At 40.1% G+C, this 26,703-nt stretch overlaps 1 protein-coding gene and 1 non-coding gene across 2 annotated transcripts in view; one reads left to right on the forward strand and one right to left on the reverse strand.

Annotated features, from left to right (window-relative positions):
* Positions 1-19,501, reverse strand: part of PRKCI (protein kinase C iota) — a 67,927-nt gene extending 48,426 nt beyond the window's left edge. Inside the window, exons 1-2 of the mRNA XM_012779274.2 lie at positions 19,188-19,501; positions 7,680-7,801 (exon numbers count right to left, since the gene is read on the reverse strand). Coding sequence (XP_012634728.1) covers positions 7,680-7,801; positions 19,188-19,288 — 223 coding nt within the window. The 5' untranslated portion in view covers positions 19,289-19,501. The remainder of the gene's footprint in view (positions 1-7,679; positions 7,802-19,187) is intronic.
* On the forward strand, positions 14,724-14,825 carry LOC142875069 (U6 spliceosomal RNA). The gene has a single exon (XR_012922616.1). It is a non-coding gene; the product is annotated as a U6 spliceosomal RNA (small nuclear RNA).
* Positions 19,502-26,703: the final 7,202 nt, after the last annotated feature.

Consider the following 26,703-nt stretch of genomic DNA (forward strand, 5'->3'; position numbering starts at 1 on the left):
CATGTCAAAACCTTTTACTCTTTGTTATAGGCTTAGTTCAAATATTACATATGTTTCAGGTAGATGCTGCTTCTTCTATATTCCCTGAGGTCCCTGTTCATTTATGTTCCAGAATTTATCACATTTGTTATACACATGTCCATCTCCCTATCAGACTATGAGTTTGAGTGTTGGAGGCAAGGACCCTCAAAGACCCTCAACTCCCCTATGACTCGTCCTACGCACGGGCTTCGCCCTGGAAAATTCCCGGAATGAAAACAGCACCCCACCCTCCAGCTATAGCTCCGAGAAGAATCCATTCCATGATGTGCTGACCATGGAATTCTCCAGGGTGTGCTGACTGCAATTGTTCCCGACCACCTGCCAGGTTGGGGTTGAGTAATCAATCACAAACACCTTCGATACCGATAAGACGCTGATCGGGGCTAATTAGCCCAGACCCAAGCCTCATCGTCACCCCACTCTATTTTTCTGTTTCTACTTCCTTGTTTCTGTATGCTTATAAAACCTACAAAGAATCTAAGTAAAGTAGACCTTGACAACCCTTTGCTTGGTCTCGTTCCTTTCTCTCGCCCATCTCTTTCAGGCACGGTCCCCCTTGACCCCACGAGTAACAGAAGGTCCCGCGGGCCGGGACAAGTGGCACCCAACGTGGGGCACGAGGTACGGACTTTTGTCGAATGCACGCGGTTTACAGATAGTTCTCTGGAGAATCCCTGAAGAGACCTCCTTTCCGCCGCTCACAGAATCGACGGTCTGGTGAGTAGATTTTTTACATTGTCATCCCATCAAGATGGGCCATTCTTTGTCTAAAGAGGCCGTTTTTATCAAGGATCTCAAGGCCTCGCTCAGAGAGAGAGAGGAATTAGAGTTAAGAAAAAGGACCTAGTAAAGTTTTTTGTGTTCATTGATCATGCTTGTCCTTAGTTTATTGTTGGTGGACCTGAAATTCACCCATGCAAGTGGCAAAAGGTAGGCAGAGATTTAAACAATTTACTTCTGAATCAGGGCCCAGATGTCGTCCCTGTATCTGTTTTCTCATACTGGGGACTAATCAGAGATATTGTTGAGGGAGCAGATTCAGACCCCAATAAAAAGCAGCTGCTCTCAGTAGCAGAATTCTGCCTCCGACCCATGTCGCGTCCGCTTCGAGAACGTCTTTAAAGACGGCCGAAGGGCCAGCTTCTCCTAATGACCCTGAGAGACCAACATGCCCTTCCCCTTGCCCCTCAGTTTGTATTAATATGTCCCCTCAGGACCCCTCGGCTGAGCTCCAGACATCTAGGGACGAACCCCCGATTAGTAGGCCAGACACCAAGACCCTCTATCCTCCCTTACCCGAGGGTACAGCCCCTCATGCATTTAATTACCCGGTATTCAAGAAACAATCCCTCCAAGAGTCCCTTGACCCCACAGAAGAGGCAACCCTCGGAGAGGAAGCGGCCCAATATCACGATCCCGAATGGCCGCCTCCTTACGCGCCCCAGATTTGCGCACCTTCGTTAATGCCTCCCCTTACAATGCCCTTGCTTTTGCGTGCCAAAAAAGACTTAAGTCAAAGAGTCACGCAATTAAAGGATGTCTTACAACTTCAAAAAGAATTTGCCCAGCTTTCCAAAGACTTGTCCTCCCTCCAAGATACGCTTAAAGATTCGGTTTTCATTAGCTACCCACGTCATGAGACCGCCCAATTGCACGCCACCTTAAATAAAAAATCCTTAAAGTCCTCCCATAAAGTCCTAGCATTCCCGGTAGTTACCCGATCTAACAGGCGAGGAGACCTTGCCGCCCCTTCTTCGAGCCAGTCCCCGCCCCAAGATTCAGATAATGAGGATATGGAAGGGAGGGAAAGAGAAAGCAAAAGTGATGACCTCCCAGAAGAAACAGACTCAGAGCCCACTGAATTTCGCAGACTAAAGCTCAAAACCTTAAAAGAACTGAATTCTGCTGTTAGAACGTATGGGCCCACTGTACCCTTTACCTATGAATCCTCCTAGAGGCAGCCCTAGGAGGCGGCTACCTGCTCCCCGGAGAATGGGTCAAACTAGTACAGGCGGTCCTTTCTCGCGGGAAGTTCCTCTTTTGGAAGGCTGACTTTCTCGACCGCTGTCAGACCATGGCTGCTAATAATTTAAAAAATCCCAATTCTGCATCTTGGACCCTTGAAAAGCTTAGCGGACAGGGGAGATTTGCTACTGAACAGTGCCAAAGGAGACTCCCAATTGGACTTTTGTCCCAGACTGCCGCAGCTGCCTTCGGCGCCTGGCGAACACTTCCCTCTAAGGGATCTGCTCTTACTCCCCTGACAAAAATCACCCAGGGAGCTCAAGAGGGCTTTAGTGAATTTGTAGGTAGGCTTTTAGAATCTGCTGAGAGGACCCTCGGACAGGAGGATGACGATAATAAACTCATTAAACGATTGGCCTATGAAAATGCCAACAGCACTTGCAGGGCCATCCTCAGGAGTAAACTCAAAAATAAAGACCTAGCCGGGCGCGGTGGCTCACGCCTGTAATCCTAGCACTCTGGGAGGCGGAGGCGGGCGGATTGCTCAAGGTCAGGAGTTCGAAACCAGCCTGAGCAAGAGCAAGACCCCGTCTCTACTATAAATAGAAAAGAAATTAATTGACCAACTAACATATATATATATAAAAAATTAGCCGAGCATGGTGGCGCATGCCTGTAGTCCCAGCTACTCGGGAGGCTGAGGCAGAAGGATTGCTTGAGCCCAGGAGTTTGAGGTTGCTGTGAGCTAGGCTGACGCCATGGCACTCACTCTAGCCTGGGCAACAAGCGAGACTCTGTCTCAAAAAAATAAATAAAATAAAAATAAAATAAAGACCTTAATGACATGATTAGAATGTGTAATGATGTTGACCCCTTCGTCCATAAGGTATCGCAGGCCGTACAGCTTGCGGTTGGGGCCGCCATCCAAGGGACCGCGGCAAAGAGGGACTGCTTTAAATGCGGTCAACCAGGGCACTTTGCGAGGCAGTGCCCCTTAGCCGTCTCCTCTGCTACCGCTAACCTCAGTGAGCCGCCAGGCAGGCCAGCCCAGCCCTCGTCCCTCTGTCCTCGCTGTAAGAGGGGAAAGCATTGGGCCAATCAATGCCGCTCCAAGACTGATGTCTTTGGAAACCTCTTGCCCCCCCTTTTAGAAAACGGCCTGAGGGGCCAGCCCCGGGGCCCCCCCCCGTCCTATTCAATTTCAGTCGGCCTCAGGGAACAGCCGACAAGAGAGCCCTCAGACTTTAGACTCCTCTGAGCAACCAAAGGGAGTGCAAGAGTGGACTTGTGTGCCTCCTCCGACACAATATTAAGACCTGAGGATGGTGTTCAAATTTTGCCCACTGGCTCCTTTGGACCCCCCCCCCCAGCTAATATGTTCTTTTTTATTCTGGGCCGAGCCTCCTCCACTCTTGCGGGGCTCATAGTCCACCCCTCCATAGTAGATAGTGACTTTACTGGGCAAATTAACATCTTAGCCAGTGCACTTACCGGCCCTGTGTATGTCTCTAAGGGACAGCGCTTAGCTCAGGCATTACCCTTGCCCCTTAATACATCCTTCCCAGCCATCGCCGCTAACCGAGGTGCTTCTTGCCCTGGCTCTTCTGATCTCTATTGGGCCCACCCTGCGGCTAAAATTAGATGGTAAACTTTTTGAAGGCCTTCTTGATTCAGGCGCTGATTCCACGGTTATTGCCCAAGATGCCTGGCCCGATTCATGGCCACTGCAGCCCTCCCTTACGCACTTACAAGGTATAGGACAGTCTAGAGATACTCTCCAGAGCTCAAAAATTTTGACATGCGAAGACTCTGAGGGAAACAGAGGTACTACTCAACCCTTTGTAGTCCCGAGCCTACCTGTTAACTTATGGGGGCGTGATATCCTTGCACAAATAAATGTCATTATGTGCAGCCCCAATGAAGTTGTAGCCAGCCAAATGCTTAAACAGGGATTCCTCCCAGGACAGGGTTTAGGCAAAGAGGGTCAGGGACTAAGAGCACCCTTAACCACCCTCCCTAAGTCAGACAGATCAGGACTAGGGTTCAAAGACCATTTTTCGTAAGGGCCATTGATCCCCATGCACTTCAGGCAGATAAGATCACTTAGAAAAGTGACTCACCTGTCTGGATCGATCAGTGGCCCCTCCCATCTAACAAGCTAGCCGCAGCTACAGTGTTAGCGCAGGAACAATTAGCTGCCGGACACATAGAGCCCTCTACTTCACCATGGAACACCCCCATTTTCGTCATTCAAAAAAAGACTGGCAGATGGCGGCTGCTACAAGACTTACGGGCTGTTAATCAAACAATGGTTCCCATGGGGGCACTCCAGCCTGGTTTGCCTTCGCCCGTAGCTATCCCCAAAGGCTACTATAAAATAGTCATTGGCCTAAAAGACTGCTTTTTCTCCATACCTAAAAGACTGCTTTTTCTCCATACCATTACACCCAGATGACCCGGATGACTGCATTCAGTCTCCCGGTAGTAAACTGTATAGGACCCTCTCCGCGCTTCCAATGGCGAGTATTGCCTAAAGGCATGGCCAACAGCCCTACCCTTTGCCAAAAATATGTAGCTCAGACAGTTGATTCTTTTAGAATTCAACATCCTCAGCTATATATAATTCATTATATGGATGACATTCTTCTCGCCGGGGCCGACGAGGCAACCTTACATCAAGTTACCATGCAGGTTGTCTCGGCCTTACAAGCTCGAGGCCTCCGCTTGTCCCCTGAAAAGATTCAGGTCTGCCCCCCTCACCTGTTCCTAGGCTTTGGATTGTTCCCCAATAAGGTCCTCTCCCAAAAGGTACAAATCAGAAAAGACTCTCTTCAATGCCTTAATGATTTTCAGCGCCTTCTGGGTGACATTAATTGGCTTCGCCCATATTTGAGACTCACCACAGGACAGTTAAAACCCCTATTTGACACCCTGCAGGGAGATGCCAATCCAACCTCTCCACGCTCCCTAACTAAAGAAGGGCAGCAAGCGCTTGATTTAGTTGAGTAGGCCATAAATGCCCAGGCCATTGACTACTTCTCCCCCGACTCCCCCTTGTACTTCATTGTCCTCCCTACCCCCTTTTCGCCCACGGGACTCTTCTGGCAGGGCAAGCCCCTTTTTTGGGTTCACCTGTCGGCTTTCCCCCCTAAAGTCCTTCCCACCTGCCCTTATTTAGTAGCTAAGATTATTCGCTTGGGGCGAGAAAACTCCCTTAAACTCTTTAGAAAGGATCCAGATATCATAATACTCCCTTACAATGCTTCCCAAATTCAGTGGCTAATACAAAATGATGATGATTGGGCGGTTAACTGTACGTCTTTCCAGGGCAAACTAGATAATCATTACCCCCCTGATAAATTAATTCAGTTCCTCTATCAGACATCTGTAATATTTCCCAAAAAAACAAGAGTCTCCCCCATTCCAGGATTATTTACTAACAACACCAGCAGACTCAGATGGGGCCTAGAGACCCATGGTGGCCTGACACTCAGCCAGGTCACAGGCCTAGGCCTTTGCCTTCTTAGCCCAAGAATGCTCCCTCCCGCACCCTTAAAGAAAATATGCAATCAGTCAATTACTGTCAACTCCACCTTTCAGTATATTCAGGCATCTAACACCTCTTATTTTGCTTGTTCTTCCGGCCTTACCCCGTATGTAGTCACTGCAATGTTTCTTGAGCATAGAGAATATTGTGTGTTAGTCATGCTCTTCCCCAGACTCACTATACGTCCTGCTGACAAATTGCTCAAATTTTGGGAGCACGGCACCACAATGCCCTGAGAAAAGAGAGAGCCCATCACGGCCATAACACTCGCAGTTGTTCTAGCCCTTGGTACCACAGGGGCTGAAACAGGCATAGCTTCTCTAGTCACCTCCAACCAGCAATACCTACAGCTCTCTGCTGCCATCGATAATGATCTCCGAGAGCTACAGCAGGGCCTAAAATATCTCAAAGAATCCCTCGCTTCACTTTCTGAGGTAGTGTTAACAAAATAGAAGAGGCCTAGACTTAGTGTTCCTCCAAGAGGGAGGTTTGTGCGCAGCACTTAAAGAAGAATGTTGCTTCTATGCAGACAAAACAGGTCTGGTAGAAGATAGCATTGAAAGGGTTAGACAGAGCCTAGAAGATAGAAAAAAACGGAGAGAACAGAGTAAAGCGTGGTATCAAAATTGGTTTTCCACATCCCCCTGGCTATCCACATTGCTTCCCAGTGTCTTAGGGCCGCTTGTAGGTTTTCTGTTACTCCTCACCTTTGGGCCTTGGGCATTTAAGAAACTAACTAATTTTGTCAAGTCACAAGTAGACGCAGACACAAAAATCAGTCTCCGTGTTTTACCAACGGCTAGAACAAAGAGGCTCCAGAGAAGACCTCCATGAAGGTCTAAATTTCTCAAGCCTTGCCTCAGACATGGAACGCAGTTGGTTCCAAAGGCTGTGGAGACGCCCATGACGGGATTATCGCGATGCCGTGTACCAGATGCACACCCCGCCAAAGGTGAGGTGACTCCATGATGGGAATATTGTAGGTCCATGCCCGGGGGCACACTTCATAATCAGAAGTACCAGAGCTGGATGCCACCTACATAGCCTAAGACAGAGGCCTCACCTTCACGTTAATTGCCCAATCTTATATTTGGGGTGCTGGTCGCAGAAGTCCATCGCGTAGCCTAAGACAGGCTCTCCACCAACCTATATAAATCTCCCTCATATTAATAAAGAGAGGGGGAGATGTTGGAGGCAAGGACCCTCAAAGACCCTCAACTCCCCTATGACTCGTCCTACGCACAGGCTTCGCCCTGGAAAATTCCTGGAAAGAAAACAGCACCCACCCTCCAGCTATAGCTCCGAGAAGAATCCATTCCATGATGTGCTGACCATGGAATTCTCCAGGGTGTGCTAACTGCAATTGTTCCCGACCACCTGCCAGGTTGGGGTTGAGTAATCAATCACAAACACCTTCGATACCGATAAGATGCTGATCGGGGCTAATTAGCCCAGACCCAAGCCTCATCATCACCCCACTCTATTTTTCTGTTTCTACTTCCTTGTTTCTGTATGCTTATAAAACCTACAAAGAATCTAAGTAAAGTAGACCTTGACAACCCTTTGCTTGGTCTCGTTCCTTTCTCTCGCCCATCTCTTTCAGGCACGGTCCCCCTTGACCCCACGAGTAACAGAAGGTCCCGCGGGCCGGGACATTTGAGGACAGGAAATATTTATCCTTAGCACACAAATATTTAATAAATGTTTCTGAGTGCAAGTCACTGAGGTATCAAGTTTCTACCACGACCTTGAAATACTGCCTGTCATAATCACTTTCATTCCATAACATTTTCTTTACAGTAATATTCAGTTAAAAATAGGTAGTCTCTTAAAATATAAGGCAATGTATATTCCAAATTAAAGTAAAATGTCACTATTTGATGAGATGCTTACCTTACTGCCAAAAATAAGTTAATTTCACTTCATTTTGGGGTAAAAAGGGCAAAACAAAGATTATACTTCTTCAGTATTCTATTTAAATACTTAAATAAAAATTCATAATGGCATCAAATTTCTAATATATCTTCCCCCCTTAAATTTATTAGGACTCTTATTGTTTTAAAACAAATGACAATAAGATTTTAAATCAAATGCTTACACAGGCAGACTTCTCTTTATCACTCACCTTCCTCATCTATCCATTTCATGGTAAAAAGCTGTTCATTGTCAAAAGAACACATGTCTCGGACCTCATTGCAAAGGCCCTCGAAGGAGATGGAAGGTTCAAAATGTGTTATCATGATATCCCTGAAAAAGAAAAGGAGTTTTAAGTTGGAAAATAATTAAAAATAATAATGCTCTACATATTATTGAATGCCTGAAAATTTGATGGACTTTGGCTATTTTGTGTGTGCATTTACATGTATTGCTTCCAGTAAACTGTCTCTCTAAAGTAAAAATCAAAATATCAATATTAAATAATGACTTAAAAATAAAAATATCAGATTTGTGAGAAGCCTCAATTCAATCTCCCCTCACTCAGGAAGCCCATCCTAACTGCTCTAACAGATGATAATTACACTTCTGCATTAATGTTATCAGAAGCTTACTCCTTTGGCAAGCATTCCACTCTGTTATTGAAAAGCTTCTACCTTGTATTTAACTGAAATCCATCCCCTTTGCTATTTCCAGATCTCCCCTTCCCGAAAAATCTAACTTCATCCAAAAGATGGTCCGTGGGTCAAGTCATCTCCCTTGGCCCTGACTTCCACAGATTAACCACCCATGAGTCTATTAATCATTCTTTGCATGGCATGATTTCTAGGTCTCTCACATTCATTTTTACCTTTCTCCAAAGGAATTAACAGTTTTGAAAATTGGTTTTAAAGTGACTATTTAAAGTGGTTTTAAAGTGACTGTCTGATGCTACTGACATGAGATATCTAGAATAGTCAAATTCATAGAAACAGAAAGTAGCATGGTGGTTGCCAGGGACTGGGGGGCAGAAAGAAATGGGGAGTAGCTGTTCAATAAATATATAATTTTAGTTTTGTAAGATGAGAAATTTATGGAGATTGGTTGCACAACAATGTGAATATATTAGTTAACACTACTGAAGCATCCATTTAAAGATGGTTAAGATAAATTTTATGTTATATAGTTTTTCACAATAGAAAATAAAAAAATAGAAGTAGGGAAAAGTACATTATTTAAGTTATAAATGTAACCACAAGAAAAACAATGTAAAAGTGCTAAATTCCCTATCTTTCATATTGATCAACAGATACTATAAAACAAAACAGAATTTTAAAAGTAGTTAACTCTGAGTGGTAGAATTGGGAATTGGGGAGAAACTACAGGTGGAAGGAAAATGTACTGTGCAGACCCTTTGCAATGGTAGGAATTACTAACTTTTCTACCATCTAAAAGTATTTTACTGTGACATTTATTTTATAATTAAATAAATAAAATATAAAACAAATTTAAAATAAATTTTACAAATAAAAGTATTATTATAAATATTTTTGAATTTTATTTTTTAAAAAGAAAATAAAAATAGAAAATAGTTCCTTCTTCTAATGACAATGAAAGAGAACCTGGTTGCCTTAAAGCAATCTTTCTTTCAAAATACCCTCAAGGTTACTAGTATGAGAGTATAAGGGTTGGGAGAATGTATTTTGGAATGAAATTAGAAGAGAAGGAAAGGCTCCTATACAATTTCTCCAGCAAAGAACAAGTATGAAATTATATCTTTTGAATGCAAGGGAAAATTAATTATCATCAAAATATGACCTCTTTATCAAAGTCCACACGGACTTAAAATTAAATATATGTAAGCATATCTGAAAACAACAAGGATTTTTCAGAAATCCTATTTATTTTTCCAGAACTAAAAAATATTTATCAGGAGAAATACTTCTAAAACATTTGTGTAATCCTTAAAAAGTGTAAGTACACACATCCTTAAGAGACTCAATGAAGGAGCTATGCTTTATTAACTACCACTACTTAAGTTCCAGACACCAGGCATTCAAGGGAGTTCTATATAAACATTTCTCTAAGTAATTGGGAAAGCACCATGTTCATAACATTTTATAATCACTAGATTCTTATTATAGTACCAAAGCTAAAAAGAAATTGCAAAATAAAGATATTACATTCCAAATGCATAAATTATGCATAAATGACTTTTTCTGGTTTAATTTTAGCATTAGCATAAATTATGCTACCATTGATCTTCAATAGAATATAGTCTGCTTTACCACAAAGATTTCCAAAATGGGAAATTTATAGTTTTAGCTGAATTTAAAAAAAAAGAAAAAAAAGTATTTTTAATTTTGCTCTTGGGCTTCAGAAGACAAACTGCTTTAGGCATGCAATATTCCCATGTTCTAAAATATAGAATTTAAAGCTTTTCCTTAGGAAGAATTACTTTTACAAAGAACCTCAAAAAAGAACCACATTCAGTCCTTCTGCTGTCTCAATGTAAGCTTTTCTCTTAAATGTAGTCTATTCAGAAAACATTTTTATCTGAATAATCAATATAGTAATTGGTTTCGGCAGGATTATCCATGGATGGTAAAACCACTGGGCAAAATGTTTTGGGGGGACAGAATAGTCACACCCAGAATAGTCACAATCTCAAAGTATTAATATCACTCCTCAAATTATTAATTATTAAAAGTTACAAAGCAATTTTTATTTTTTAATAATCAGGATGGAAAAGACTCAAAAATAACAACTGTGAAATATGAATGTGACAATAAAGCAAAAAAGCAATGTTATATATATATCCCTATCAATACACTAAAAGAGAAAAGACGGCTGGGTGTGGTAGCTCACACCTGTGATCCTAGCACTTTTCGGAGGCCAATGTGGGAGGACTGGCTTGAGGCCAGGAGTTTGAGACCAGCATGAGCAATAGTGAGACCCCATCTCTATAAAAAAAATAGAAATATTAGCTGGGCATGGTGGCATGTACCTGTAGTCCCAGCTACTCGGGCAGCTGAGGTGGAAGGATTGCTTGAGCCCAGAAGTTTGAGGTTGTAGTGAGCTATGATGATGCCACTCTGCACTCTGGTGTGGGCAACAAAGGGAGACCCTGTCTCAAAAAAAAAAAAAAAAAAAGAGACAGAGCAAGAAAAGAGAAATCTGTCTGAAGGTTTGCCTACTGCCCAGGCTGGAGGGCAATCATAGCTCCCAGCAGCCTGGAATTCCTGGGCTTAAACAATCCTTTCACCTCAGCTTCTAGAGTACCTAGGACTGTAGGCATTCACCACCATGCCCAACTAATTTTTTAATTTTTTATAGAGACAGGGTATCACTGTGTTGGCCAAGCTGGTATAGAACTCCTGCCCTCAAGTGATCCTCCCACCTCAGCCTCCCAAAGTGCTGGGATTACAGGTGTGACTCACCACATCCTCCAAGACCAAGCTTTACACAGTGGTTTACTAAATCTCAACGTTATCCTCCTAAAATGGAGATAATGATATCTACCTCTGAGTACTGTGAGGATTAAATAAAAATAAGTACAAAACACCACAGTTCTTGAAACATCTAAGTACATTATAAAAGTCAGTTTCTACTCTCTTAATATGTCTATTCTCTTTTAATATACACCAAAGGGAGAAAAGGAGACTGGGTATCTTTGAAGATACTTTATGAAATATGAAAACAAAATAGAAAATGTAAGAAGCCATGTTTGCTCATTTCTGCTAACAAGCATAATTTCACAAAGCCCCTGCCTCTGCAACAACCCTGTAGCTCTCTGGAAAGATGCTTTGAAGACAAAATGCAATAGAACGCACAGCTCCTCAGTCTCTTGCCTGAGTCACTATATTCCTTAAAAGATATAAGACCCTAGTCCTTGCCTTTTCCTGCACATAAGATAATGTCTGAGGTGGGTTGGTGATTCTGCCTCTGTAATCTATAACCAGATGTACTCTTATATCCAAATCCTGATGTGATTCTGCTTGACGTAACTTCTGAGCAAATCTGATGTGATTTTACACTTACTGGATCCCCACCACCTGTATGTAAGCACAGAGCTGAAACACTGTCCCCGAGCAGTCTCACAGAAATGCTCCCAAGCCACAGACCTCTATCTGTAGTCCTCAGTAAAACTTCTGAATAAAACTAATTCTTTAAAAGCTTTCTTTTTTCTTTAGTTTACAGAAATTTTTCTCACTGTTGATTATATTTCATTGAGATAAAAGATCACTGCTGCAATTCAACACTGTCTGGCAAGTCCCAGCCAAATGGTTAAGACAAGAAAAAGAAATAAGATATTGAAAAGAAGAGGCAAAACTGTTACTACCTATAAATTCTAAGATAGTTAACTAAAAAATTATTAATAAGGTGGCCAGTTTAACCATATAAAAATAGACAGTATATAGTAAGCCTATGAGAATAAAAGATCCCATTCTCAAAAACAACAAAATTATAAAATACATAGGAATAAACATAACAGAAATGTGCATGACCTCTGGAACAAGAGCTATAAAACCTTACTGAAAAACATGAAAGAAATGAGTAAATAAGAATATACCGTATAAGACAAGGCTCAATATTATGAAACTATCAGTTCTCAAATTAACCTATAAACTCAATGCAATTCCAAATCAAAATACCAATAGGATTTTTAAAAATTAACCTATAAAAAACCTTCCAGAATTCAGGTGGCAGAGAACATATACAAGAACAGCCAAGAAAATCTGGGAATAGAAAATTAATGAAATGAGCAATTCCGTGAGCTAGGCTGACGCTATGGCACTCTAGCCCAGGCAATACAGTGAGACTCTGTCTCAAAAAAAAAAAAAAAAAAAAAAAAAAAAAAATCAGTGGTAAAAGGACCTCTTCAGTAATGGTATTAGAATAAATTTTGAAAATAAAAATATTCTATCAGTACACTACAAATGGCTAAATCCCCAAATATCAAATTCACTGATAAGATAATCACTTAAAAAGTTGTATAATAGAAGAAAAATAGAATATTTTTAGATGAGAAACACATCTACCTAAGAAAGCAAACCATAAAGGAAAGCCATAAAGGAAAATAAAAGGACAGATTTGGTTACATAAAAATGAAAAACTCCAGATAAGCAACAGATTGGGGAAATGCTGGCAACCTTAACAGACAAAATGTCAATGTCCTCCCAACAAATTAATAAGAAAATAACACAATAGAACCTATGAATAGACAATCCCGGGGAAATACAAATTATCAATAATGTACAAAAAGATACTTGTAAAGAGTTACCATTTTTTACCAATCCAATTGCCAAAAATTTAAAAGACAGATAACATGCAATGGTAGCATAAAGAAAATGCTTCACTAGTACACTATTCTTAAGAATGTAGGCCAGGTGCAGTGCCTCATGCTTGTTATCCCAGCACTTTGGGAAGCCAAGGTGGGAGGATTGCTTGAGGACAGGATTTCCAGACCAGCCTGAGCAACACAGGAGGACTCTTGCTCTACAAAACATATTTAGCTGGGCATGGTGGCACATGACTGTAGGTTGAGGTGGGAGGATAGCTTGAGTTCAGGAGTTCAGTTCGAGGTTATAGTGAGCTATGATTTAGACCACTGCACTGCAGCCTGGGTGACACAGTAAGACCTTGCCATGTTTGCAGGAATATATATTCAATATAAGGATGTTCCTTCAACATTATTTGAAACAGTGATTTAATGAAAACAATTTTAAATGTTCATTAGAAAAAATATTAAATATATTATGGTATGACAATATAATAGAGCACTATGTACCAGCTACAAAGAAGGAGATCTACTTATCTGTCTATTTTGGCATGGAAAGATGACCATAAATGAAAACAATCAAGATGTAGAATATGTGTAGAAATATAAATCCATTTATTAGAAAAATAAAAGGGTATGTCTATGTGTGTGCTAATGCATATATATCTATATTTATAGACATATTGATATGATATAAAATATCCCAAACTGTTAACAATAGCTGCCCCTAGAGAGTAGGGGAGGCTACCAAGGGAACTTTCCATTTTACGTATTTCTGCATTTTTAAAATTTAGCTTTAGTGCCTTGCCTTTGTGATCTGAATTTGGCCACCGGTGGCATTTTTGTTTCTATCATCATTCTCAGTCACATTCCTACATGGGTTAGCTGTCATGCACACTGCTTGCAATGTAGAAGAGGCATACAATAAATGATTCATCAGTTAATTTTGGACATTTCCACCTGTATGCCTCATAATTACCCAGAACTCAAAATTTACTTAACTGTTTCAAGTAATGAGTTAACTTCTCCCACAATCTCTTCCCTCTGTATTCCCCTCTGTATTCCCCAATCTCTCTCAAACAAGAAACCTATGAGTTATCCCCCACAGACATTCAATCTCTAATTCACGTCAATACTACCTCCTAAAATCTTCATTGAATCCTTACCCTCTTTCTACCTCCTTACAATTGCTCACCTAGACTATTTAAAAAACCTCCAAATGAGTCTCACCCATTATCAATCCATCTCCCATACTGGTTTCAAGAGCCATCTTTTTACAATGTAAATCTGATCACAAAACTCTTATTTAAATCTTTCACCAATGAGAAAAAGTCTGAACTCTGCAGTATGACATTCAAGGGTCTTTACAATCTAGCCCCTGTGAACTTTCTTAGCCTCACTTCTCATTGGTGCCCACTTCACACTTTATATCCTAATAAGCAATGAATATGACACTAACAACCAAACTGATCTTAATTCCCCAAACTTACAATGTGGTTGTTCAATGCCTAGAATGACTCACCACCAACTCCTCATTCACCAGGAAAACTTCTATTTATCCTTTAAAAGCCTCAGACATATTTCATCTTTTAGGAAGGCTTTTCTCACCATAAATTCTTCCCCAATATCCCTCCCTGCAAGTACCTTACACATACACACTTCAAATTTAACCATTTACATTGTAACTCTCATATGCCTTTTCCTCCACAAGTCTCTTAGTTCCTCAAAGGAAGAGACTACCATACTTCTACATCCCCTGTGCCTACAAGAGCACCATGTGTCTGGATTACAATAAGTGTTCAACAATATTTATTAAACTGAGTTTAAATAATCTCCAGCAATATTTGAAATCCTAGGCAAGACTGGAACTTGAAAAATTCATGTTTTAATTAGGCTCATTTAAATCATAAAAAAGGTACTCAAGTTACTACCCCTTAAAAGAAGGGGTGGTAGTTGTATTAGAAAGCAATCATGGCTCACTTAGGCAGCACATATATTAAAATTGGAATGATATCGAGATTAGTATAGCCCTTGTACAAGGATGACAAGCAAATGCACGAAGCATTCCATATTTTTATGTCTTTTGAAGCAACTCAGATGGAACTGGAGACCATTATCCTACATAAAGTAACTCAGGAATGGAAAATCAAATACCGAATGTTCTCACCTTTAAGTGGGTGCTAAATTATGTGCACAAATGGTCATACAGAGTGGAGTAACAGAAAATGAAGACTCCAAAGGTGGAAGGGTGGGATGGAGGTGAGAGATGAAAAACTACCTATTGGGTACAATGTACACTATTTGGGTGATAGGCACCCTAAAAGCTCAGACCTTACCACTATATAATATATCCATGCAACAAAACTGCACTAGTACCCCCTAAATACATTGAAATTTAAGAAAAAGAAAGCTATCATGAACTAAGGACCTCTGGGAGAATTTTTCCGTACAGAGTTGCTTCTTTCTCCTTTGCTTCCTGTTTCTTCACATCTTTAGTTTACCCATGGTCAGGTCTGGTCTCACCAGCCTCTCCCTCTAACTTTTCAGTTTCAGTCCCCAGTGCTCTCTATATTATCTAATGCAAATTTCTAAGGGGAGTTTTTCGTTTGGTTTTTGGCTTTCTGGGCACCAAGCCACCATGTCCTATTTTTCTCTCTCTGGCCAAAATATGGATCACCTGCCCTAAGGTTAGGTGTCATGCCAGAAGCTCCAAGATCAACCAATTAACATTCCCCCAACCCTCAACTCAAGATACTATTATATTTCCTCAGAACGATTACTAAAGTATATTGCTAACATAATTTTGCAATTCTTTTTAAAAAAAAGTCTTGCCAAGACTTGTTCGCAGTGAAAAAAATCCTACATACTTCTTCACTGAACTAGTTATGCATTCCAAATAAGCAAAGAGTTAATCTCTTATTTCTAGATGTGCACAGAAGGAATCCTCTCTATTGTTATTGCTGCTTGACAGCAGTGGTTTAAAAAGAATTTTTACAAGCTTTTTGCAAAATTTCCCTTACATATATAATATAAAGAAATGAGCAGTTCAGACATTGCCTTGTTAAAAGTCTATCCTATTATATCAAGTAACTTCATATAAGGATAAGCAAATACAATGGCAATCTATCACTAACCAACAAAACCTGTTTCTCTTCCTCCAAACTAACACCACTAGGTAATGATTGCAGAAGGCCTCTCGCTGAAAAGCTCCCATGTTAGGGAAAGAGGGGTGCACGCCATGAGACAGGCATTCTCAGGTGGTCTCCAACAAAATCAAATTCTCAGTGCTATTAATCTCCTGCTTAAAAACTAGAAAAAAATAAAATTAAATGTCTGTTCTATCTAGAGAGACATCACATTTTCACTTAGATCAAATTTAACAGAATAAGAACGCTATACATGTCTTTGAAAGGGAAGGGCAATTTATTCACTAAAAAATTCTGCTTATTACAAGATTCAACATTCACAGGAAAAAAATACTGTTGGAAAAGGACAGGGGAAAAGCTATGTGTTAACCACCATTCAGAAAAGCTGAGGGAGAAGAAAACTTTTTCAAATGCAGAATGTCCTTACATTTCTTTGAAGAAAGAAAAGACTTTCTATTTTAAAATCAGGTAGGTGTTCTAGTTAGCCAACCTGTTTATTAACTATCCTTGTTGGTGACTCATTTTAGTTTCATCTATATTAATGAGCAGCTGACTACGTAATATCACAACCATCAGTTTAGACTATATAAGCACATAACCTTAACAGATCTAATTTCGGAGAACAGAAATTGGTATAATTTAAAGAGTACTGATGTAGTCTTTAAATGAGGCTTTCATTTAATAAAAAAAACACTATAACGGGCAAGAAGTTATTCATTCTTTCCTTAGTAAAATTCCATAGGTTTTAAGACACAATGTTAACTCGAATGTCTTGGAAAAATTTTAGTTAAACATTAAAATAGCTGTATGTTATTCTCTTCTTTTTAATAATTGGAGCAATAAGCAAAGAAAATGTGACATCTATATTCCCAAAGTACAACAGACTTTGATTTCTTCCCAAAGGAGAAGCTTAAGAATGATTCTAAGTTACTATCCAAGACTACTTATATTTATCAAACTAATAAAAATGGGGGAAAAAAAAGAAAAGTACTAATTTCTTCATCTTTCATAGAGTCATTGGAGACTATCTCAATTTAATAAATTATGAATGTATATATTAAAAGCCATTTCCAGGGGATGGGATTCTAAAAGAAGAAAAAAGCCATAAAGGTACCTCAGAGAACTAAAAATAATAGTTTATCAAAAACTGAATGGCATTTTTCTAGGAAGGAAAAGGTAGTAAGCACTGAATTTCTCATCTTTCAGTGAAAGGATAGCTAGATACTATCTAAAGTTGATAAATCACAAAAGTATAATTTTCAAAGTAATAAATGTGAACTCTAGAAAAACCAGAAATAAACTGTCAACAGTAGTCAGGTGTAGAAGTTGAGGGGATGGAATGGGGATACTTTATTCTATACTTTGTACAATCTGCACTTTCCTACCATATGCATGTATACATTTTTAAATCTAGTTTGTTAAATTGTCACTAATTAGACATCTTTAAGAAAAAGTCACTTACTATATTTGCCATACCTACCAACTCAAGAACTATCAACTTTATAAAATGGAACATACTCTAAAGTGAAATGGCTCATCCATCAAATTACAGGTAGGGTTTAAAAAAAAAAAAGCAAAGGAAGCTCTTTTCTCATGTTGCAAAGTTCATAGTTGACCATCTTCACGTCAAAACAACTTTTGTAAAAACTACAAACTTTAAAAAAAAATCCACACATTTCTTAGTACTGTTCTAACAGCAAAACCTCCTTGGGGGGCCGTGGTGGCTCATTCCTATAATCCTAGCGCTCTGGGCGGCCAAGGTGGGAGGATTGCTTGAGCTCAGGAGTTTGAGGAGCAGCCTGAGCGAGAGCAAGACCCGTCTCTATTAAAAATAGAAAAATTAGCCAGGTGTCATGGTGCGTGCCTGTAGTCTCAGCTACTCCAGAGGCTGAGGCAAGAGGATCACCTAACCCCAGGAATTTGAGGTTGCAGTGAGCTATGACGACACTATTGGACTCTACCCAGGGCAACAGAGCAAGACTCTGTGTCAAAAAACAAAAGAAAACCAAACCCTCAATTTTCATGTATTTAAATAAAAACACAGATATAATACTGTCCAATATAACTCCTATAAACTAACTACTCTTGAATACAGTTAAGCTAAGAAATAGAGGCCAGAGCCTCATGGCAGCACACAAACTATTAAGTCCTTACATCAAATCAATAAGACGTTCAGGGGCTTATATTTCTTTAAAATCAAAACAAGAGAGGCAGTTTGAGAATTTGCTATCTTCGTTGATCCTCACAGGAATGTAAAAGTATGCACTGCAGTTTTAACCTGGCAGTGCTTGAGGTTTTTTTTAAAGCAATTTACTTGGACAAGCAGTAAGACAGGCCAAAGCAGTTGGGTTTTCTGTTAATCCTTATTCTCAAACCTTTATACTCACTCTAACATTTCATATTTCTAATGCCCCTAAACATAATTATCTCAAAAAAAATTTTTTCAAACCAAAACTGAATTCAAAGGAAGGAGGGCACTTTGCATCGCTGATGATAGAGTGATTTTAACTCGATGATCTCAGAACTAGTTTATTTCTGGTAACCACAGTAATTATAACAGGCAATATATGACTAAGGATCATAGAATTTAAAACTGTGCCTAGATTAGTCCTCTTCTCACCTTGCAATACCTCAACCTACTGCATGGTCCTTGAAACAAGGGTTCACAAAATTTTATTTTACACATATGCAACTTAATCTTGGCGAGACATAAATACCTAACGCACAGCCCTGAAAACGCATCAACTTTACTCTTCAGTATAACTCCTATGTCTAATATACTGACCGTCTGACCACAGCCCAGATACACTTCGTGAACACAACGGTGATGAAGGTAAACCTGCCTCAAAGAACCGGAGGCTTCAGGCCTGCTGGTAATCAAAAGGGCCAGCTTAACTGAAGCAGTCCGGATTTCTAAGCTCCTTGCAAACTGTGTTAACTGAGGCATCACCTGGAACTCTCGACTCTCAACCCCACATACACCCAGAATTAATGATGTAAAAGCCCTTGCAAACCTCTCAATAGGCGAGTCTCTCGCCTCCACTAGGTGAACCTACTCTATTCCAAGGCTCCCCCTCGGACCCTACTCTGGCCCCTCGGACTCGCAGCGCCCCGCACCACACCTGAGGGTGCTCCGACCCGCGCGTTTCCTCGCTGCTCCTCCCCCGATCATTCCGTCACCCACCCGAATCCCAGAGCCGCCCGCCCAGCCCCGCACCCTCTCCTCCTCCACGCCAGGTCGAGCTAGCCTTTCCCCGCCCTTCCCACCCTACTGCTGCTCCGGGACACTCACCCGCGGTAGTAGGCTTTCACCCGGACCTGGTGAGAATGGTCCCCGCTGCCGCCGCCTGCGACCGTGTGGGACATGGTGCTGCTGTCCCTCTGAGTCGGCATCTCCTCACTCCCCCGCCTCGAAGCTAGAGGCCGGGAGTGCGGGGGGCGCCCCGGGCGCCGTGGGGGACTCCGCCGCCGGAGCTGGTCCGAGCTGCGGCCCTCCGCTCGCCTACCTGCCCTCCTCTCCCGCAGCGCCGACCCAAGGGTCGCCTAGCCGGAGAAGCCGGAACCTCGCGGCTCCTCCCACAGCCGCCAGGCGCCGCGCCTCTACGGCCGCCCAGGCCCAGAACGCCTCCCGCCTCGGTGCCTCCCACCTCGCTCGCTCCACAGGCCCGCATTCCCGGGTAGGGCGGGCGCAACCATCCATCCAACTCAAGGAGCCTCGATGCCGGGCTGAACCATGCTCACGGGGGCAGAGAAAGGGGAAAGGGGAATGGGAGACGCCGACCTTCACCAAACAGGCGGGGAGGAGTCCTTTCGTGGAAGCTGTGACAGAGCACTCACGTGCTGTAGTTTATTAAGAAGCCCCTTCCCTTCAGCGAAAGCAGTAGACACAGATGCTGCAGCACCTCACCCCAGTTTCCCAACTTGGTCACGTCCGCCGTCAGCCGTCTTGGCACCGGGATAGATTTGCGAGCAGGTTTCTGGGATTTGGAGTCCTCGTGGGATTCTGGGACTTGAGGTTCCTTAACTGAGGAGCGCCCAGCCTTCTCGCTGATGAGAGTCTGTCTCTCCAGCGTGCTCCCTAGGAGCTGTTGGGGTGGGAAATCTGAATCCAGGCTGGGCTTCTGAGGACCCTGGAAATGACTGGGCTCCGTCCTGATCTAGGCGTTGTTCTCTGATGAATTCTCACTTCTAATTGCGTACATCATCTGTATTATACAGTGCCTCTTTGGGAACAATAATTTGGTTACCTGCTCAGCATAGCCTCCTTTAAGGAAAGAATTTAATAATATGTGTAAAAAATGTGATAATTAACGTAATAAAGGAAGAAACTCAACTAGAAGATGTGATGGAAGACAGACTTTTCTTCCTTCGCGGCCTCCATATCTAAGCCCTTGTATACCGCCATTGCATGGACCAGGTGCACAATAAATACCTATCCAATCAATTCAGTTTATTAGCATCTGTTCTATTAAAGCTGACTAACCAAAGATGAGAAAGCATCGGTCCTTGAAATCTAGTCTCTGACTGCCTTGGGGTCTTGGCTCTGTCACATTATTTATGCTGGGCTGGGCGTGGTGGTTTATGCCTGTAATCCTAGCACTCTGGGAGGCCGAGGTGGGCTGATAGTTTGAGCTCAGAAGTTCAAGACCAGCCTGAGCAAGAGTGAGACCCACCCCCCTACCAAAAAAATATAAAGAAATTAGCTGGACAACTAAAAGGAAAAAAAAAAATATATATATATATATATATTTAGCCTGGCATGGTGGCGCATGCTTGGAGTCCCAGCTATTCGGGAGGCTGAGGCAGGAGAATCACTTGAGCCCAGGAGATTGAGGTTGCTGTGAGCTAGGCTGACGCCATGGCACTCTAGCCCGGCAATAGAGTGAGACTCTGTCTCAAAAAAAAAAAAAAAAAAAAAAAAAAAAAAAAAAAAAATTATGCTGCAATTACAGGTAGCATGCATCCAGGCTTTGCATCAATCCTGGTTCCAACATCAGCTAAAAGAGTCGAGATAATCAAAGAAATAGCATTCTTTCTTTTTTTTTACTTTTTTTTTTTCCGCCTTGATTTGTGTGGGTGTGAAATAGCATTCTTTAAGGTGATAAGATAGGCTTGGGGCATTGACTCATCAGAGTTATGTGTGACACTTAGCATGACATCCTCCGACTGCTACAAACTTGGGTTGTGCTCTTCATAAAAATTACCATTGAGCTGGGACGCAGTGGTGCGTACCTGTATAGTCCTAGCTACTCGGGTGGCTGAAGCAGCAGGAATCCCTTGAGCCTAGCCGTTAGAAGCCAGCCTGGCAACATAGACTCCTTCTCTAAAAAGAAAAAATATATATTATGGAAAATCTTGGGATCAGGATTTTTGGCAATTAGAGACCTCCATCAGCATGTTAAATACAGATCAATTAGCTAATGATATATAAATTATTTTTAAAGCGAGATGGTCAAATTTCAATTGGATTAATGGAAAATTTATGCTGTGACAAATCTGAAAGATTATATAATGCTCTAAAAAAGAAATTTATGTCATATGGGGAGTGAAAAATTATAGAGAAATGAATTGTAAGCTCACTCTCTCCCCCGTCTCTACTCCCCCCATTCCCATGGTAAAAATAAATTTGAAAAAAAAAAAAAATGAAATGAATGGTAAGGCATGGAGAACTTTTTAAAAAAATCTTTATTCCTTAGCACTTTGAAAAATCCTTCATCATTGGCCTGATAGCATGCTTTGAAGGTGACTATTGTTTCCAGAGGAGCCTAGCTACTTACTTTGTCATCTACAACAATCTGTAAATATTGATAATTGCATTAATACCATCATATAAATAAGCTTTTTGTATGAAAGATGAGAACTTTTAGTTGTGATCATAAGGAAAGCATGAAATTAAATTGTTTAACAGCTTTATTGAGACATGATTCACATGCCATACAACTCACCCATTTAAAGTGTACAATTCAATAGTTTTTAGTATCTCCACAAATTTGTGTGACTATCACCTCTAAATCTAGAATATTTTTATCACCCCAAAAAGAAACTGACTAATCATTAGTAGTTACTGCCCACTCTCCTCAACCTCTAGCAACCACTAGTATTTTTATGTTGCTATGGATTTTCCTATTCTGGACATTTCATATAAATGGAATCATACAATATGTGGACTTTTTTGTGTTTGGCTTCTTTCATTTAGCTTAATAATTTCGAGGTTCATCCATGTTGTATCATATGTCAGTACTTCATTCCTTTATATGAATAATAATTCACATATGAATAATATTCAATTGCATGGATATACTACATTAATGCTACTATGAACATTCATGTACAAGTTTTTGTATAGACATATGTTTTTAATTATCTTGGGTGTATACCAAAGAGTAAAATTGCTGAATCATATAGTAACTGTATGTTTAACATCATGAGGGAAAGCCAAACTGTATTCCAAAGTGGATGCTCCATTTTACATCCCCACAAGCAGTGTATGAAAGTTTCAATTCCTTGATGTCCTAGCCAACACTTATTATTTCCCATCTTCTTTTTTATAATCATCTTAGTGGCTGTGAAGTGGTATCTTACTGTGGTTTTGATGTGCATTTCTGTAATGACTAATGATATTAACTATCTTTTTATGTTTTTATTAATCATTTATATATCTTTCTGGAGGAATGTCTATTCTCCTGCCTCAGGCTCCTGAGTAGCTGGGACTATAGGCACACACCACCACACTTGGCTAATTTCTGTAATTTTAGAGATGGGGTCTCACCCTTCCTCAGGCTGGTCTTGAATTCTTGGCCTCAAGAAATCCTCCTTCCCCAGCCTCCCAAAGTGCTGGGATTACAGGCATGAGTGACATGCCACTGCACTCAACTATATCTGTCTTTATATTAATATAAGAATCACACTGTCTTCATTACTATAACCTTTTAGTAATTTTTAAAACAAGGAAGCGTGAGTCTTACAACTTTGTTCTTTTTCAAGATTGTTTTGGCTATTCTATATCTCTTATATTTCCATATGAATTGTAGGATTAGTTTACCAATTTCTTCAAAAAGCCAGCTGGAATTTTTTTTTTAATTTCAGCATATTATGGGGGTACAGATTTTAAGGTTGAGTATAATGCCCTTGCCCCCCCTCACAAGTCTGAGCTTCAAGCGTGACCATCCCCCAGACAGTGCACATCTCACTCATTATGTATGTATATGCCCATCCCCCTCCTCCCCCCTCCCACCTGCCCAATACCCAACAAATGTAATTCCTATGTGTCCACTTAGGTGCAGCCAACTGGGATTTTGATAGTGATTGCATTGAATCTGTAGATCAGTTTGTGAGGTTTGGTCATGTTAACATTCAATCCATGAACATGGGAAGACTTTTCATTTATTTAGTCTTCTTTAATTTCTTTCAATGCTTTATAGTTTTCAGAGTATACATTTTACACTTATTTTGTTAAATTTATTCTTAAGTATTTTATTCTTTTTAATGCTATTATAAATGGAATTGTTTTCTTAATTTCATTTTTGATTATTCAATGCTAGTATATAGACATACAATTGATTTTTGTATATTGATCTGTCCTGCAAACTTGCAGAACTTGTTTATTAGGTGGATTCTTTAGGATTTCCTCTATACAAGATTATACCATTTTAAAATACAGATAGATTTATACCTTCCTTTCCTTTCTTTCTTTTTTTTTTTTTTTTTGAGACAAGAGTCTCACACTGTTGCCCAGGCTACAGTGCCGTGACGTCAACCTAGCTCACAGCAACCTCAAACTCCTGTGCTCAAGCGATCCTTCTACTTCAGCCTCCCAAGTAGCTGGGACTACAGGCATGTGCCACCATGCCTGGCTAATTTTAATACATACATACATATATATATATATATATATATATATATATATACACACACACACACACACACACACACACACATATTTAGTTGTCCAGCTAATTTCTTTCTATTTCTTTAGTAGAGATGGGGTATCACTCTTGCTCAGGCTGGTCTCAAACTCCTGAGCTCAAATGATCCACCCACCTTGGCCTCCTAGAGTGCTAGGATTACAGGTGTGAGCCACCATGCCTGGCCAATTTACATCTTCCTTTTCAATCTAGATGCCTTTCATTTCTTTTTCTTACCTGATTGCATTGGCTAGAACCTTCAGGACTAAGGTGAATAGAAGAGGAGAGTTTGGACATCCATGTCTTGTTCCCAATCTTAGATGTATAGCTTTCAGTCTTTCACTATTAAGTGTAAGGATGGCTCTAGGATTTTATGGATGTCCTTTATCATGTTGAGGAAGTGCCATTCTATTCCTAGTCTGTTGACTGTTTTTTATTATGAAAGGGCATTGAATTTTGTTAAGTGCTTTTTCTGTGTCTATTGAGATTATCATGTGGTTTTATTTCTTTTTTTTATTTTTAAATTATTTCTTATACTTTTTTCTTATTTTTCTTTTCGAATGAAACATTCTGGAAACATTGTTTTATTTCTTATTCTATTGAGATGGTATGTTACATTAATTGATTTTTGGACATAAGCCAACCTTGCAGTCATGGACCAAATCCCACTTGGTTATGGTGTATACTTTTTATATGTGGTTGGATTCCATTTCCTAATGTTTTGTTGAGAAATTTTGCCTCTATACTCATAACTGATACTGGTTATTGGTCTGTAGTTTTTTTTTTTCTTGTGATATCTTTGGTTTTGATCATCAGGGTAACTGTCCTTATAGAATTAGTTAGTAATAGCACCTCAAAAAAAATAAATAAATAAAAAAATAAAAAAAAATGCAATCTAATAGCACCTCAAAAAAAATAAAAAATAAAAAATAATAAAAAATAGAATTAGTTAGAATGTATTTCCTCTCCTTGTGTTATTTGAAATAGTTTGTGAAGAATTGGTATTAATTCTTCCTTGAAATGTTTGATAAATTTCACCAATGAAGTCATCTAGCTCTCACTTTCCTTTGTAAAATGATTTTAAGTTATGGATTCAATTGGATTAATTTTACAGATTTTTTTTTCAAGACAGAGTTTCACTCTATTGCCTGAGCTAGAGTGCTGTGGTGTCAGCCCAGTTCATAGCAACATCAAACTCCTGGGCTCAAGTGATCCTCCTGCCTCAGCCTCCTGAGTAGCTGGGACTATAGATGCATGCCACCACACCTGGATAATTAAAAAAAAAATTTTTTTTAGAGATGAGGTCTTACTTTGTTGCCTAGGCTGGTCTTGAACTCCTGCCCTCAAGTGATCCTCCTGCCTTGGCCTCCCAAATTGCTGTGATTACAGGTTTTGAGCCATTGCATCTAGCCTAAAACTTGGTTCTTTGAAAAGAACAATAAAAATTGATACATTTTAACTCGACCAACCAAGAAAAAAAGAGAGGAGACTCAAATTTCTAAAATCAGAAATGAAAGAGGGAGCATAATTACCAACCTTACAGAAGTAAAAAGAATTATTAAGAATTCTTAAAAGAAGTCTTAAATTCTAGTATTAAAGAATACTATCAACAACTGTATGTGAAGAAATTAGATAATTGAAATGAAATAGACTAATTCCTAGAAGATACCATCTACTGAAACTGACTCAAGAAAAAAATAGAAAATATGAATAAATCTGTACAATTAGGCTGGGCGTGGTGGCTCACGCCTGTAATCCTAGCACTTTGGGAGGCCGAGGCAGGAGGATTGCTTGAGCTCAGGAGTTCGAGACCAGCCTGAGCAAGAGTGAGACCCTGTCTCTACTATAAACAGAAAGAAATTAGTCAAACAACTAAAAATAGAAAAAATTAGCAGGGTGAGGTGGCGCTTAAGCTTAGCAGTTTGAGGCAGGAGGATTGCTTGAGCTTAGGAGCTTAGTTGCAGTGAGGTATGATCACACCATGCCACCCTAGCCTAGGCGACAGAGTAAGACCCTGTCTCAAAACAAATAAATAAACAAAACTCCAAAACCCAATTCTTGGTTTTGTTGATTTTCTCTATTGTTTTCTGTTCTCCGTTTTATTAATTTCAGCTCTAGTCTTTATTATTTCCTTCCTTCTTATTGCTTTTAGTCTGCCCTTCTTTTTCCAATTTATTAAGGTAGAAGGTATTTACTGATTTGAGATCATCCTTCCTTTTTAATGTACGTGTTTATAGCGATCAAGATAAATATTCTGAATATTTCTTTAATTGCACCCCATAAATTTTGGCATGATATGTATTCATTTTCATACATCTCACAGTATTTTCCATTTTCCCTTGTTATTTCTTCTGTTTTGGAGTATGTTGTTTATTATCCACATATTTGGGGATATCTCAAATTTCTTTCAGTAATTGACTTCTAATTTCACTTTGTTGTGGTCAGAGGACATGCTTTGTATGTTTTAAATTCTTTTAACTTTATTGAAGCTTATCTTATGTTTGGGATATGGTCTATCTGGAAGAATGTTGCGTGTGTACTTGAGAAGAATGTGTATTGAGGTATTGTTAGGTAGGGTGTTCTATAGATGTCTGCTAGGTGTAGTTAGTTCATAGTGTTCTACAAGTCTTCTATATCTATGTTGGCCTATTGCCTGGTTGTTCTATCCAATACTGAATGTGAGATACTACAATCAACTATAATTGTTAAGTAGTCTATTTCTCCCTCTAATTCTGTTAGTGTTTCTTTATGTATTAGAAAATTGAACATGAAATGTCTGATTGCAAATCAATAGTTTAGTTTATTACATCTCAAACAAGAAGCAGTACAATTAATCAAAGTATATGCCTAAACTATCAACACAGTTTTGGCATCTTAATGGTGGCTTGCTTATGCCAGCAGCAA

The sequence above is a fragment of the Microcebus murinus genome, chromosome 1 (assembly GCF_040939455.1).
Source record: "Microcebus murinus isolate Inina chromosome 1, M.murinus_Inina_mat1.0, whole genome shotgun sequence".
Lineage (NCBI taxonomy): Eukaryota > Metazoa > Chordata > Mammalia > Primates > Cheirogaleidae > Microcebus > Microcebus murinus.